This window comes from Poecilia formosa, unplaced genomic scaffold, assembly GCF_000485575.1.
Source record: "Poecilia formosa unplaced genomic scaffold, Poecilia_formosa-5.1.2 Scaffold186, whole genome shotgun sequence".
Taxonomy (NCBI): domain Eukaryota; kingdom Metazoa; phylum Chordata; class Actinopteri; order Cyprinodontiformes; family Poeciliidae; genus Poecilia; species Poecilia formosa.
In genome coordinates, this window is record NW_006800125.1 from 757,872 (window position 1) to 773,921 (window position 16,050).

Here is a 16,050-nt window from a genome sequence, read left to right on the forward strand (position 1 = left end):
ACACAAGAATCTGAAAAGTGTGGTGTTCAATGCATTTGCTCCAGCTGTTGCTACATGTTTGTTCCAGTTTCGCCTAGTCAGAGTCTGTTAGCCAAAATAGCTCAAGCTCAGTCAGATTGGATGGAGAGCATTTGTGAGCATAAATTTTCAGGTTTTCCCAGAAGATTTGAAATGAATTAAGGTGTGGGCTTTGACTGGACCCTTCATTCCTATTTGTATAGCTCTGACTGTATGGTTACATCTTTTGACTGACTCTCTCATCAATATCCATCATAGCAGGCTGTCAGTTTAGGTTTCAAGTTGTGTCATACTCTTTCCATTTTTGGATGAAAGAGAATGACGCAACTCTTTCATCCTGAACGTCGGGTATGTTCAGAATTTTGGTTTATTGTTTTATGACATATTTCTGCTTTAAACTTCTCCGCAGCTTCATCTCTGACCTGTCTGCGGGGTTCTTTGATCTTCATGATGTTTGCTCTCTAATATTCTCTAACAAACCTCCAAATTCTGGAATTATGTTGAGATTAATTTGAAGTCTTTAATTGCATTGAGTTAAGTGGACTGAATACTTAACTCAATGCAACTGAGAAGTGCAGAGGTAGACTGTGTGTTTATGTAAGGGGGCCATTCAGAGATGGAGGATGTTCTTCGGGGAATTGGTGTAATCTGAGTCATGATCAACTGACTCAGTTAGGTGGTTTCCTTTAATATTTTTGTTAAAAATAAAAAAAACATTATTTTCCTTCCACTTCACAATGATGCACTACTGCTTCTCTATCACATAAAATCCCAAAGAAGGAAGATTTTTTACACCCAAAAACGACACGGGCCACACAGATACAGTAACTGGAAGGCTGCTTTATTGTTTGGAAATAGGTTCGTGCTCAAATGAAGACATTCTTTCACCAATTTCTCACTTAATTGTCCCATGTGGTGTGCAACATATACCCTCTTTCTTGACTGTAACAGTGGAAAGAAATGACAGTCAAAAGTTGTTCTTTTTTTTTTCTTTTTAGTTAAGCTATTTTCAAAGAGAAGAAATTCATCTCAGTCATGCTACAAAACAATGGCCTCATATACTGATTGATAAACCAACCTCTGGGAAAAAAAAAAGAAAAAAGAAGAAAAGAAAACAGAAGTGTAAAACAGAAGGCAAGCTGTTGTCTCCCCGGCTGACGAGCCAGCAACACAACAAAACACAGAGAGAGAGAGAGCACTTCCTACAAGACTCTACACGATGTTAGTCCAGACAGTCTACACTATAGGTGGTGAGTTTTCAGTTCGCTTCGAACTCAGCATGTCGTCATGCTCCGCTTTTGATTCGCTCTGAGGGTGATCTTCGTTGCAGGATTTTATTGATAGAAAGCTAAAAAGGCACGTGCCGTTAAGAGATATTGCACCATAAACAAACATTACAGACAGTTAAGACAACTAATCCTTAAATTGTTAGATATACCTTATTAAAAGTGTCAGCAAAAATCAAGGATCGACTCTAAGCTGCAGCAAATGTGTTAAGGTTAAGGGTGGGGGCACATGAAGGGTTAGGGGCTGCAGCAAGCAATTGAAGTGATCTGGTTAAACAGCAGTTGTCTACAAAAAGGCCAAAATGAGGATGCATGTCTGTGGTGTGTGTGTGTGCGTGTGTGTGTGTGTGCCATTTTGCATCTGTGTACACAAAGTGGGGAAACTATAGGGGCAAGACATGTTCACACACGTACAAAAAAAAAAGAGAGAGGGGCGATGTGTGTGTGTGTAGGGCTTGGTATGCTGGTAGTGCAATCCTCTCACCAAGGCAGGCTCCACAATTCTCAGCAAGCAGCCAGTACAACATCATGCATTGTAGGCCGATACTCGATACTGGGGAAAGTCCCGGGCAGGCCAGATTTTAGGAAATTCTCTGAGCGTACCACACAAAGAAAGAAGCGGGATCACTTACACTCAGTGGATCTGGTGTCACCTCATGAGTGGACAGGAGAGTTGAGTTACAGACATGGTTCTAACGTATTTATATATATATATACCTATACACATATATATACTACTTATATATATATATGTGTGTATAAGTATATGTATGTATAGGTATAAAAGAATATATATATAATATATATGTAACACAGCTCTGAATATGTGCATTTTGATTTATACAGCTTTACACACAATTTTCTGTTTTTTTAATAGATTATTTTCACTTATTTCCCTCTTTATTATGAAAAGTGACACAAAAAAAATCTACACCTTTTAACAATGCATCACAGCCTAACAAGAGTGACAAAGGGGCATCAGCTGGAAGCCATTCTATTTATGGTTATTTGTATTTAGAGTTAAAACTAATAGCTGTAGTTTTTTTCTTTACGGTAATCCTGTATTTACAAAAATAATAATAATAAAAAAAAGCAACAACAAAAAAACAAAAAGAAACTACACATGCGCTTAAAATGATATATTACATTATCTATAGTTCATTAAAAAAAGATAGCTTTTGCAGTTTGTGCCCTAAAGAGCATTTATTTATGAATTTGTGTATTTATTTATGGCAAAGTCGATTTTTAAAATTTTTTTCCCCCCCATCAGAAAAATCTTGGAGATGTTGGAGAAAATGCACGGTGATAGCTTTATGCTTGTCATTCAGATTTTTATTTGGTTCAAGTTGACACCCACACTGGTTCTGGAGATCTCATGCAGCAGCTGGAGCATGGGAAATAACGGATGAGGGGGGGGGCGGGGCTTATTCACAAACAGGGAAGTGACATCGCTGCACAGCAGGAAGTGCTCCGGGTTGTGGTGCTCAGGTTCACAGTACCATAAGAAGAAATGCATCCGGTGCTCTGTCGGTTATTTGGTATGATTTTCTTTTGACAGGTAAGCGACATGAAGGAAAATGGAAAATGAGAAGCTCAAAACTCCTGCTTACATTTGGGGCTTTTCCACTTCTACCTCTGTGCTGTTAAAAACCCAACAAATCCCAACTCACTCTTGTGACATCTCCTCTTGTGACCTATGTTTTACAATCGGGGTGAATTTTTTATTTTTTTTTTTTGTATTCAATTATTTCAATCCACACTGAAATGGCCCCAAACATAAATACGCCACTGGTTATAAGCGGGTCATGCCGCCTGGTCACTGTGGCGCCTCTAGCCTTTTGTTGGCAAAGCATCTGAAGCAGGAAGCATTAAATGACGCCCCCCAACCCGACCGAGGTGGCTGTTGGACTGAGACGGCCAAGAGTCACTGTCCCCCAAGAGTGGCACAAAACAGAAACGATTAAACATGATTTTACATATAATGATACTCCCGCCACATTCAATTGCATTTTGTTGCAGAGCTCTTAATAATACATCTATTATATCTCCTGAGAAAAAGGGAAGGATTTTTCAAGCATTGCATACATTTCTAGGGTCTCTCTGTCTGATAACGACAGCAGAAGAAAAAAAAACAAAAACAGAATGGGCAGTCCCACTCCATCGGTAAAGGACAACAAGGGATTACAAGGCAGATCTCTTTGGCTTCTCCACACACAATGTTCTCATCACCCACTCATGAGTTTACATCGCTCACTTTGAACACCCCAAACATACCTTTCAGCACAAAACAACAGCTTTCCTCTCGGCTTGACGTGGTTTATAAAACTGTAATATAAGCCTCATTGCCCTCTGAAACATCAGCATTACACCAGGGAAGAAAACAAACATTTACATTAGCGAATAAAACCGTTTAAAACGAGACTCCAAACTCTTCCGAGCCCTTTTTATAAAGGTTAGAGAAAAAAAAACAAAAAAAAAAACAAGAATCGCAAAAGGGTTTGCCAAAACAGCGGACAGTTAGACTCCTGCTCGCGTTAAAGTAAAAAGGCAGATGATGCGAAACATTAGACAGGAGCATACAAATGATAAACATACGCTTTTCAAGCTTCCTTAAAACATTCCAGTCCAAACGAAACATTTCAGTCCATTGATCCACTCGGACGTCTTTTTCTTCGTCTTACACACCCAAAATCTTCCGAGCAGCAAAGAAAGTGCTTGCATTTCACACATTGAGGTGGTGTTTTATTCTACTGTTTATAGATTAAACATCTGAAATGTGTCAAATGATGAAATCAGTTTTAGCCGATCAACCCACATACCGCTTGTTTTTGTTGAAGAAATTACCTCCAAAACTCTTAAAATTTTGACCAAAAGAAACGCCTCGATCGTACGGATCATCAAGCCGCCGGTGAAGTCTGCGTATTAGTGTCTTGTGGACTATGATAATTCATGCAAGATTTCTGATCAAAACATGCCTTCATGCAAGTCATTTCTATGCATTGAACAAGCACAATTATTTATGTATTTGTCTGGAAATCTTTCTGAGTAAATGGAAGCCCTTGGCCCCGAGTTGAACCCCTGTTAATAAACAGACCCTTTAACCAATTTGGTGCAAAAAGCCCATGTAAAATAAAGCATTTTTGTATGTGGGTGTAACAAAGACAATGTGAGTAGTTGACCGACATGGGCAAACTGTTTGAATATTGTTCTTTTTTTTCTTTTTTTTTTCTTTTTTTTTGTTGGTTTGTTTCTCGGTTTGCATTTTTTGCTGCTCAAAAAGACAAAAAAAAAATTCTAGTTTTAATAAAACAAGAGAAAATACTTTAGACTCTCAGTTTGTCTTTCTCTCACTCACCAGTCATCCCTCTGTTTGCTCATAGAGTGAGTCTGTCGCTTGTGTCTCTACACACTGACACAGAACCACTTTGACTGCTGAAAGACCGAGCAGCTTCCTTGTCATCTGCAGCCACACGGCGCTGGATTCCCGTTTTTGCCTTCCAGCCTCTTGGTGTAGAGTTACTTGGTGGAAAAACGTTGGATTTTCCCCCTCTTCTGTCTTCCTTTCCCCTTTTCATTAGGATCGGTTGTGTTGATATAAGAGTGCCACACAGAATGCTGATTATGTTTGGTTTGACTAAAGTTCAGTCGTTTCTCGCCCCGCTCCGCATCCGTATAGGAATGAAGTCTGTAAACAAAATTATTGAGGACTATTTTTTTTTCTGACTTGCAAATGAAATAATCTGTACATCTGTGTGGGTGAGTTTTCTCTCACTCTGCTTGAAGTTACATTAGTTAAATCTGTACTGTTATTAATGTGGTTATTCGTCACCCCTTCCCCAGCCTAACACTGAGACTCCCTGATGTCTTTTTGGTTTCTGCCCCTCTCTTTCCTCTCTCCCCTGCCCTCGTTGTTGTCGTCCTGCTTCTCCTTCTCAGGTTTGGTCACACTGTCATAAGAAGGCAGGGAGGCAGTGGATGGAGTGCCCTCCTTCTTTTCTTGCTCCTGGTTCTCGGCTTTGTTGTTGGCCGGTTTGCGCTTGCACACAAATCCCCGCCAGGCCAGGTGGGAGCGGTAGGCCCGCTGGATGATCCTCGCAGACACGTCCTCCTGTTTTCGCCTCAGAGTGGTGGTAATCGGCTCATAGGAGACTTTAGAGGGATTGGCAGCCACAAAGCGCTCCTCCATTTGCTGCCTGAGCATGTCCAGCTCCCCGCTGTCGCCCAGCACTCGCTTGGTAAAGGCAAACAGGATGTCCAGGCAGTGGATGCGGTCTCCACTCACCATAGGCATGTCCATAGCGATCAGCTCAATGGTGTTGGGCTTGGGGACACGCAGCGGGTGCTCAAGCGCGTCGGCAAAGTCAGAAAGCTTGGCATACGTAATGAACTGGGAGGCATCAGGGTCAAATTTCTCCCAAATTTCATAAAAGGTCTCAAAGTCGTCCTCACTGAGTGGGTCTGCGCTTTCCTCCGTGGCCACACTAAAGTTCTCCAGGATGATGGCAATGTACATGTTGACCACGATTAGGAAAGAAATGATGATGTACATGACAAAGAAGAAGATGCCCACGGACGGGTTGCCACAGTCTCCGGTTGCGGGCGTGCCGGCGTTCTCTAAAAGCGGGTCGCAGTCCGGCGGGTAGTTGAGGATGGGCAGCAGAAGGCCGTCCCAACCTGCCGACGTGGTGATCATGAACAGGATGATCATGCTGTTTCCAAACGTCTCAAAGTTGTACATGTCGTCGATGCCGGCCCCGTGTTTCACGTAGCCAAAGTTGGACATGCCAAAGATGGAGAAGATGAACATGACCAGGAAGAGCAGGAGGCCGATGTTGAACAAGGCGGGGAGCGACATCATGAGGGCGAACAGCAGAGTTCTGATTCCTTTGGCGCCCTTGATGAGACGCAGGATCCTGCCGATACGAGCCAGACGGATCACCCTGAAGAGTGTCGGCGACACAAAGTACTTCTCGATCAGGTCAGCCAGAAACATACCTGAGGTTACAAGGAAGAGACCAAACACGCTTGGTTAAAGTGTCACAATTTTTACAAAACATGTTAATTCAGAGAGAAATTTCACAAAGACGACAATGCACTGTTTTTAGGCAGTCTTCTGTATTTCACCTCCATTTTTTTGTTTATGTAGTGCTATTTATTGAATTTATTTACTCACTACCTTAATTATTACTTACCTAAATATGTATACACCATAGCATGCATGTGTTTGGTATCTTAGGAGAAACATTTATTTTACTGTAAACACCAGAGAGAGCTAGATTTGTTCTTGCTCTTTATGTGCTAAAGACACATTAGCCTCAAAATCAAACCATGTCAACTAAAAACTGCAAAACTCCTTTCAGAAATGATGAGTTTTCTTCATATTCAAATAAATCCTTCAGTTCTAGTTGTGAAAGCTGCAAACCCAGTTTTGTCTTTGTCTTTATCCATCTTTTTTTTTTAAATTACCAGATTAATTAAAACTCTGGATACAGATGTAGAGAAGTTAAATAATTACGATAAAAAAAAGACTCAAGTTGCATAAGTTCCTATTTATCACTGTCTATAAACTGCCTTTTTAGCCCATTTGAATGGGTAGTGTTTAGGCTACACTCAAGCAAACTCTTGGTTTTCCTTCATTCACACAAAGCATTTCCTGAATACTTGCCCACAATGGAGAGGATGACCACCACCACGTCGAAGATGTTCCAGCCATTGGTGAAGTAATAGTGGCGCAGCGCAAACAGCTTGAGGAGGAACTCGCCGGTGAAAACCACGATGAACACGAAGTTGACCCAGTAAAGCACGACCTCCGTTTCTTCTGACTGATCGTCGGTCTCCACCATCATGGTGACCATGTTGAGGCAGATGAGGATCATGATGGAAATGTCAAACACCTGCTGTGTCACAAAGTCAAACACCATTCCTTGGATTTGGTTCTGTAGAAAACGGAGAGAAGAAAAATGATTATTTCTGGAGGAAGTATGAATTTGTTTGCAGGTGACAAGAGCAGCAATGTCTACCTGAGGCCTTGGTATTGGTTTCTGTGGTTTCTTTGACCCGAGTTTTTTCATTGCATTGTAGTATTTCTTTTGCTCTTCTGTCATGAAGATATCCTGACCTCCAAAGTAAAGGGGACAAAAACAGTTTGGTTACAATCTGCAGAGGCCTAAGCTACTTATTCAAGAATTACATTGAAACGTGTTGACAGAAAAAGTGGCCAAAGAACAACATGACTGATAGTTTACACGATTAGGAGAAACTGCTTGGTAAATATCAGCCACACTCCACTTTAGGAGAGGATTAATTTTAACATCTGTTATATCTCTGCCTCATAAAAAAAAACCGCAACACAATAAGTAACTTTTTTCACTTGTTCCCCTTTTGCATCAAAAGTGTCACTTGGTTTCAGCGGATGGTATTTTTTTCCCATGCACGCTATATGACACAAAAGTTTTTAGAAGAGCCAACATCTATACAGTGATTAGTGTCAGATTATGCTACTACAGCTTTTGTAATTATAATAATGTTTTTTGCACATCTCTACCATGGATGCCAGCTGCAGATCTTCTCTATAAGGCAGTACTCCTCTCTAATTCACACACACTGCTCTCTGACGGAGTGGTGTGTAAAGAAAGATAAAGAAAACAGTTCTTATCTTTTTCTTCTGTTGATTGAAATTATCGATGATGACACCAATGAAGAGATTCAGGGTGAAGAAGGAGCCAAAGATGATGAATATGACAAAGTAGATGTACATGTAGAGGTTGTCCTCATAGACAGGCTGGTCTTCCACCTGTGAGATGGCAAAAGCACATTGAAGTTATTCTAAACCGTGAAGTGGAGTACAAACAGTCAGAGCTGCAGAAGCGTACCTTTCTGGAATCTATTGCTGCATACATAATGTCCATCCAACCTTTAAAAGTTGCCTGTGAAACAGGTGGACAACAAGAAGTTAGATTTAAAATTTGCAAGAGGGAAAAAAAAGTTTCCCCAAATAGAAAAGCTTTCTTACCACTTGCAAAAGTGCAAGATATCCTGCACCCACGTTGTCAAAATTGATCTTCACGTTTTTCCACCGGACTTCAGTGTAATTACTGTTAATCAGCTCAAAGCACTGGGTTTTATTGTTGACGTCATTCGGCAGAAAGTACGCTTCAGCCGTCTCGTTGAAGCAGTAGTAGTATTTCCCGGCAAACAGGTTAACACCCATGATGCTGAAGATGAGCCAGAAGATGAGGCACACAAGCAGCACGTTCATGATGGAGGGTATGGCGCCCACCAAGGCGTTCACCACAACCTGCAGAGAGCCGTGAGGAAACAAAACTGTGGACCGACAGTCGCACTGCAGCTGCACATCAACATCAACACACACAGAGAAATGCACACTCTCTTCTCACACAAGAGGTGTTTTGGTGATTGCTAAACCCTTTCGTGATGCACTGATAGGGAGTGTAACAATACTGAGCAGGACAACACGCAATACTGGAGCCAAGTTTTAACTCGCAGTAAAAATTAAACAAAAAGAGAAGAAGCGTTTTCAGACATCTTCTGCGTCACAAAACAAATGCAAAACGTAATTGTGACTGAAATAAATGTAAACAGATGTGAAATGAAAGAGTTAGGGAAAGCATGAATAAGATAAAATTACGTAAAGCAACAATAATTCTACAAAATGCACAAATTATTATTATTAACAAGAATATAAGTAAAGCAAAAGGAATATAGAAAGCATAAATATGAAATAAATATTTCTAAAACATTTATGAAAAAGCATAAATAAAAATATGAAAACAGATAACCGCATGTAGAAAAAAAACATATCTGTTAACTAAGAAACAGCAAAAATGAGTTTCGGACTGGATTTCACATGTGACACATTAACTTTGATGTAAAGTTAAACATGACATTTTGAAGGCTTGCCGTCTCCTAGCATTTGTTTAAAGGGTGTGAAACTTTTGACAAGTTTGTCTTTAACTGCAATTTGATTTATTAAATTGTTTTTACACTAGATCAAAAGCTTCTTACGGACGTTTCGTGCCATATCGTTTTGTTACACTCCTCCGAACCAATTTCAAATGTTCTATGTTGATGTTTAAATATATGTACGAAAGACTAATTGGGTGTGTAAATATAATCTCTAACAGTCCCAATGGAATATATGCCAAGATAATTTGACAAATTAAATCATCATCTCATGTGAAAAGGAACAAATCTATAAAAATAGCAGGAAGGGATTGAAGCCTTCACAGGTGAATACATGAATGTGCATTTCTACATACAGAGGTGCCATGAATACGAAAAGCCAAACAAACCAAAACTATAAACATAATATCACTTTTTTTTCCCTCTTTTTGCATTTTTTTTTCTTCAGCCCAATATCATATTAAAAGAGTCAATGCACTGTTAATATAATAGCAAAAGTGTGATGATGAAAACCATAGTGATGAGAAATCACTGAAGAGTGATAAGCAAAGATGGCAGGGGAAGGGAGGGGGGGTATGCAACCAGAAGTTTGTTGATCTTCCAGTGTGACAATGCCAAAGCCAAACTGTGATAAGATCAGGTAACAGGACACCTCAGGCAGAGCAAAAGTCAGGATGCTGAGCCCAGACACGGGCAGGACTTTTTGTATTCTGCCAGACAACAACCAGAGGCTGATCGGAGCCATCACACAAATCAAGTGCCGCTCAAAAGTGACGATAGTTATAACAGGAGACGAAAGTTTTAGATTCCCTAATAACATGAGGAGATACTGTAAAACTCACCAAAGATTTTAATATGGAGTCACATCAGATATATCCTTCTAATACTTTTCATATTTCACCACATGACAACCACAAAACACGTCTTTTGTTGGGATTTTATGTGATAGACCAACACAAAGTAGAGCAAAGTATGTTAACTTGCAGCTCTGGAAAAAATTTAGAGACCACTTGAGATGGCCAGTTTCTCTGATTTTACTTCCTTTTGTAGGCAAATGTTTGAGTAAAATGAACATTGTTCTTTTATTCTATGAACTACTGACAACATACCTCTGAAATTACAAGCAAAAATTTAGTATTTATTTATATGCAGAAAATGAGAATTGGTCAAAAATAATTAAAAAAGATGCAGAGCTGTCAGACCTCAAATAATGCAAAGAACAAAAGTTCATGTTTATTTGGAAACAACAATATTAATGTTTTAACTCAGGAAGAGTTCAGAAACGAACAGTTGGTGGAAAAACTAACTGTTTTTCCACCAACATTGAAAACTGCAGGTTTTCAATGCAGTGGGCTCTTCATTTTTTTCAAGAGCTGTATTTACAAATAGAAATCTGAAAAGTGTGGCAGGAATTTGTATTTGTTCCCCACTAAATCAATAAATGGTACAAAAACACACCAAACACAGACAGGCCTTTTCCGTCCAATCAGAGTATCCGTTGGATGAAAAATTACCAATCAAATCAAAATAAGGAATTCCAGCATGGTAGCATATGTATTTCAGACAATACTGCTATATATTGTTTTAAAGAGGCTTCTATGAAATAGATGTTGCACTGTATTTTCTTTAGGGATATCACAGCAGATGGGTCTGAAAACAAATGCACACCACACTTCAGACAAACTGATTTTCTATCCGTTATTTCTACTTTGGTTTGGTCTATCCCATAAAATTATAACGAAACAAATCACAAGTTTCTGGTTGTAAGGTGAAAAAAGCTGAAACAACACGAACACTTTGAGGGGCATTGTGAGTTAATTTGTCTGAGTACTTTAGGAAGACCAGATTGTGTTTATTTCATCTTGAATTTGAATTTAAGGTTTTGATGCGACAGTTCACGCCAGCCTCTAGTTGTTTCTCAGCTAGCACCAATCAGAGCTGACTTTTTTATTTTTTTATTTTGCTGCATCATTCAGGTAGGTCAGAGCAAGATATCTTTAGAGTGGGTCATATTTTCTACAAATACTTAATCACTAGGAGCTTTAACAGAACGCTAAATTTATCATATATGAAATGAAATATGATAAATCAAATCAGATGTATTAAACCATCTGAGATGATCTTAATCCATGCAAAAAAGCTTCTTGCCTATTAAAAGGGTTACTGCAAAAATTCCCCTTATAGATTTTCAAGGTTTTTTTTTTTTTTTTTTGCCATTTCTAGCATGCGTTGATGCTTTTTGTTAAATCGGCATGCAAAAGGAGCAGCTGCCTGGAATCTTAGGTCTTACCCTCATCCCTTCAAAACGTGACAGGGCCCTGAGGGGTCTCAAGGCCCTCAGTGTCCTGAGTGATTTAATCGGGCCTAGATCGGAGAAGCCCAAAGCATTAGCTATAAGGCTGACTATAGACACCTACACAGATAGGGACAGAAGGAGAAGGAAAGACAGAGGCAGAAGAAGAAGAAGAAAGTCGCCACACAGTTAGAAGGGATATAGAGAGAAAGTTGGCCCTAAATCAACTGTAAGGATGGCTAAATGATTATATACAGAGTACAAAAATAACTCCTTTATGTGTAGGAATACTTCTACAACATAAAGGTCCAAACAGTAAAAAGGAAATGGTCAGTAATGTTTACCCAGAGTTAGTTTTTTTCCCCCTTGTTTAAAACCTCATGTTTGTGTTTGGTTTAGTTTTGGCAAGCCAGTCTAGCGTGACAACCAGCTTAACAGCACAGTGAGCACACCTGGAAAGAAACTTGTGGTTGACACAGTGAGAGGAAGAGAAGAGAGTCCAACAAAGGGACAAAATCGGAGGAGAGATGTGTTCACGAAACACTCAAAATCAATGTGACACGATAATATAACACACAGTACACAGTACAAAAACAGTACCAACACCAGCGGGCATTTCACTCAAAGAAGGGAGAGAGAGGGAGAGAGAAAGACACAGAGAGAGAGAGAACGCAGGAGGTTGAGGACAACTTTCAGGGTTAGAAGAGAGAGGGTAACCTGTGAAAGTAGGATCCCCAAAACAGCACACAAACCTTACCCTGGACCCCCAAACACCGACCTCTCTGTCCCCCTTCTGAGGTGCACAATGTCTCTCTTAGCTTAAAGAGAGACAAAGTTATTGGAACCTGCTGTGAGAGAGAGGACAGGTCAGTGTCAGGGCAAAGGACCGAGTCGTATTTACAGGATGTGACGTAACTAGTAATGCATCAGCTTTGTATAATTACAGCCACCTTCATAAAGTGCAGCAGCCACAATGACTGGTCATTCTCTTGTTTTGCGCCCCTCTTAAGGTTTTTATTGTTGAATCAATGTGTTTGCCTACTGGACTCAAATTTTAACCTGAACTTATAGCTTGTAGACGTAGGTACAGCCAGTGCTGTGCATAAACACATTAAAACGACGCGTTCATGTGACGGACCTCGCATTTGAGAGCTCATAATTTTACTTTCAGTTTCTTTGGTCAAGAAATAAATTGTCTTTTTTGTGAACATGAAAACCCTCATCTGTCTATCAAAAGCAAAATGGATCAAACTCTTAATTACTACAAAATAAACTTTGCTAAATTTAATATATAGACAACCCATTCTCTCTTTCTCTCTTCTGAGTACTCTTTTGAATATATATTTCACCCAAATTTAGTCATTTGTGATGAAGAATGTGCTATTTATTGCAAGTCCTACTGTAGTTTCCTATATTATTACATATTCAATACAAGAAGTAAAGAAGCTTGCTGCACTTGGCTGATTATTTCTTTGTTGCAGCAATCCCTCACAGCAATAAAGATATTACTTGTTTGTTAGAGTTGTGTGCGTGGACTGCGCCCATGACAAAATTTACCCGATCCTCTTTGCCGATGCCAGACACCTTATTCTGGTGCCAACACACGCTTATTGTTGGTTTTCAGATGCCTGCAGGTTGAAGACATATTGGTAATTTTAACAGTTCATTTGTTAAATGAGGTTTCAGTAGTGGGAGGGAGAACCATACAACCACAACACCCCGTCACCCAGTCCCCGTTATGTTTGTCCGGTGGGAATCCCGTCCCATGCTGTGGGATCAGATTACAGTCTTTAATCTGGATTTGTCACAAACAGACAATCAAAGATATTAAAAGCCGACTCATAGTAGAGTGCAACTTTGGATTTACCCTTGAACAGAAATACAAAGAAGTATGAAAAATGAGTAGGGAACATTTCCGTCTTTTGGCAGGGAAGGACACACAGGTTGTATTGGTAATTTCTTCCTCTTGAGTTAGATTTACTAATCTGGGACAAAAAAAAAAAAAAAAACAGACACAAACCAAACTGGCATTCAGACATTGGCATTAAAAACTGAACAAAACAACAAAAAGACACAGAACAAAAATCAACTGGACTGCAAACAATGAACTACAATTACTAACAGATACTTGGCAGCAGGTTCAAGTTGTGCACATTTCTAGGTTATCTGTATTCCAGTCAAAGTAAAATTAAGCACACCTTCTTTTTTTTAGGGTTTTTCAGGGTTTGCTTAGTATTCCTGGGACTTTCACTTTTGTTTCAAAATACATGACATGAATAAATATGTGGTGTGTGGTTTTGTGCAGCTGACGTAAGATTTCAGCAACTGTAAAATCGGGTGAAGACCAGGTCATTTATACGTTAAAACCCTAGAACTGAAAGATGGTGTACTTTTTTAACAGTGAGAAGTTATTAGAACAATAAAACAAGCATACTTAAATCTGAGGAAAGAGAGATTGCGTTAGGGGTCCCCCAAGGCTCCGTCTTTGGGCCCTCTCAGCTAAGATTATGAAGTACAATAACATCTCCTACAATATATTTGAGAATAACCAACAATTTCATATTTCTGTGCAGCAGCAGTTATTTAATATTTGTGTCTGTAAAATTAATATACTGAGCTTATTTAGTATATTAATTAATATTCTATGTTTACCTATAGTTCACTTTGCTGTGAACTGTAGGTGAGTCCTTAAGCAATGTCAGCAGATATCTGGACTCAAAAAAGTCTCATATTAGCTCAAATCATAAGTTTTCTTCATTTTTGCACTGACAGATTTGCCAGTGAGCAACAGTGAAAGTTTGGGTATTTCGTAAACAAGGACAATATAAAAGTAAATAAAGGTTAAAAACAATATCCAGCTCTACAAACTGCTTCAGTGAATTAAAAAATGGTCTGGAGTCTCTCTCTCTCTCTGTCCATCCTCTCTTTTCTCTGTGCCTCACCTGAAACCTGACATCCAACACTGTCACACATCCATATATATAACACAACATAACAATCTGACAGCCATCAAGAAAAAAAAGAGTTTTACAGTTAAGATCTGTAGTTCAGCAAACAGAGGATGAATTTGGACCTTGACTAAAATGAAAAGGTTCATCAGAAGGGTTAGAAATAAAACATAAGAACTTAAAATTGGGGATGAAACTTATTTCTTTAAACAAAGAAATCCTAACCTGAGTACCTCAATACTAATTATAGTTATTAATTATAATCTAGCATTATGTTCAAGAACACTGAAATGCAGCATTGCTACAAATTTGTTGCTTTCAGAAAAATTGAAAAACCATTTCTTCCGTTTTGTCCTGGTAGATTTTCACCCACACAACTGCATCTGAACAGAGAAGGATCAAATATCGTACAGCGATGCTTGTCAAACATTTGTGCTGATATCTCTAAAGCTGGATTTTATGAGGCTGATCGGAGTGGGTTTGTCTTGTTCTGAGCTAAATTTATTTACGTCTTACTTAGTAGGGAAGAAACATTTTGTGGAACAAACAAAGATGACGCGGGGTACCACAAGGTGCAATTCTTGGGCTACTTTTGTTCAACGTAGAACAACAAGTTCCTGTAGACTCGAAACATGTTGCTTTATTCAGCTTCATCAGACTTTTTAATGTTGATTATTACATTTTTTTTAAACTGATGGGAAAAAAATTATGAACAACAATGAAAAACAAGACATTCAAAATCAAAGTTATTACTAAAATCATTTAATAACCTTAGATGTGTTTTGAAATATTTATTGCCAATAAGTTCTGGTGCACAGCAAATTCAGAAGTGTCAGATTTCCAGTGGAAGTGTTGTATGTTAAAAATACAGTGTTAATTCAACAACATGAGTGTTAGTGAGTGTTAGTTTCCCTAACACTCACTAAAGAGTCCCAAAGAGTTAAACAAAGAGCAATTCAGTCCAGTGTTGATTTCTAAATTAACACCAACAGTCTAAATCAACACTCAGTCTGCTGTTGATTTAGAAATCAACATCAGACAGTTCCTCCCACAATTGTAACATATTTGTGACATCACATCAGGGAAGGAGCAACAGATAGGATAGGGGATGCAGCAGGCCCCCAGCCTGGACCTACAGGGGACCACATGGGAGGCAGAACAAGCCTTCAGGAATCCAAATTGTCTTTAAAACATCTGATGAGAACTGCAAAGGAAAGACCTCTTCTGTTGAAATCTGAAAATCCACAGCATACCCTGCCAGTAGTATTTCAAAACTCAGATTTCTATGTTAATATATACTTTACACTTCTGTGTTACATTAACACGTTCATAGTGTTAACTTTTGACAATATACACTAGTTGTTGAGTAGATTAACACTGAAGTGTATTTGATTTCAACTACTGTGAGTGTTGATTCAACTCTATCACAAATAACACTTTCAAAAGTGTAACTTCTACACCATCCAGAGTGGACCAATACAGACACTTTCAAAGTGTTGAATTTAACTCTGTAGGAGTTGATGGAACACTTCCAAATTTGCTGTGTAACTGAATTTATAATGTGAAATATTGTTATAATCTT

At 39.0% G+C, this 16,050-nt stretch overlaps 1 protein-coding gene across 5 annotated transcripts in view; it reads right to left on the reverse strand.

Annotated features, from left to right (window-relative positions):
* Positions 1–843: 843 nt before the first annotated feature.
* scn8ab (sodium channel, voltage gated, type VIII, alpha subunit b) overlaps positions 844–16,050 on the reverse strand; it is a 52,696-nt gene continuing 37,489 nt past the window's right edge. For all 5 annotated transcript variants that reach the window (XM_016678579.1, XM_016678583.1, XM_016678581.1 and 2 more), the window contains exons 22-28: positions 11,518–11,640; positions 8,317–8,601; positions 8,177–8,230; positions 7,960–8,097; positions 7,325–7,429; positions 6,970–7,240; positions 844–6,299 (exon numbers count right to left, since the gene is read on the reverse strand). In XM_016678579.1, the coding sequence (XP_016534065.1) occupies positions 5,146–6,299; positions 6,970–7,240; positions 7,325–7,429; positions 7,960–8,097; positions 8,177–8,230; positions 8,317–8,601; positions 11,518–11,640 (2,130 nt within the window). In that variant the 3' untranslated portion in view covers positions 844–5,145. The remainder of the gene's footprint in view (positions 6,300–6,969; positions 7,241–7,324; positions 7,430–7,959; positions 8,098–8,176; positions 8,231–8,316; positions 8,602–11,517; positions 11,641–16,050) is intronic.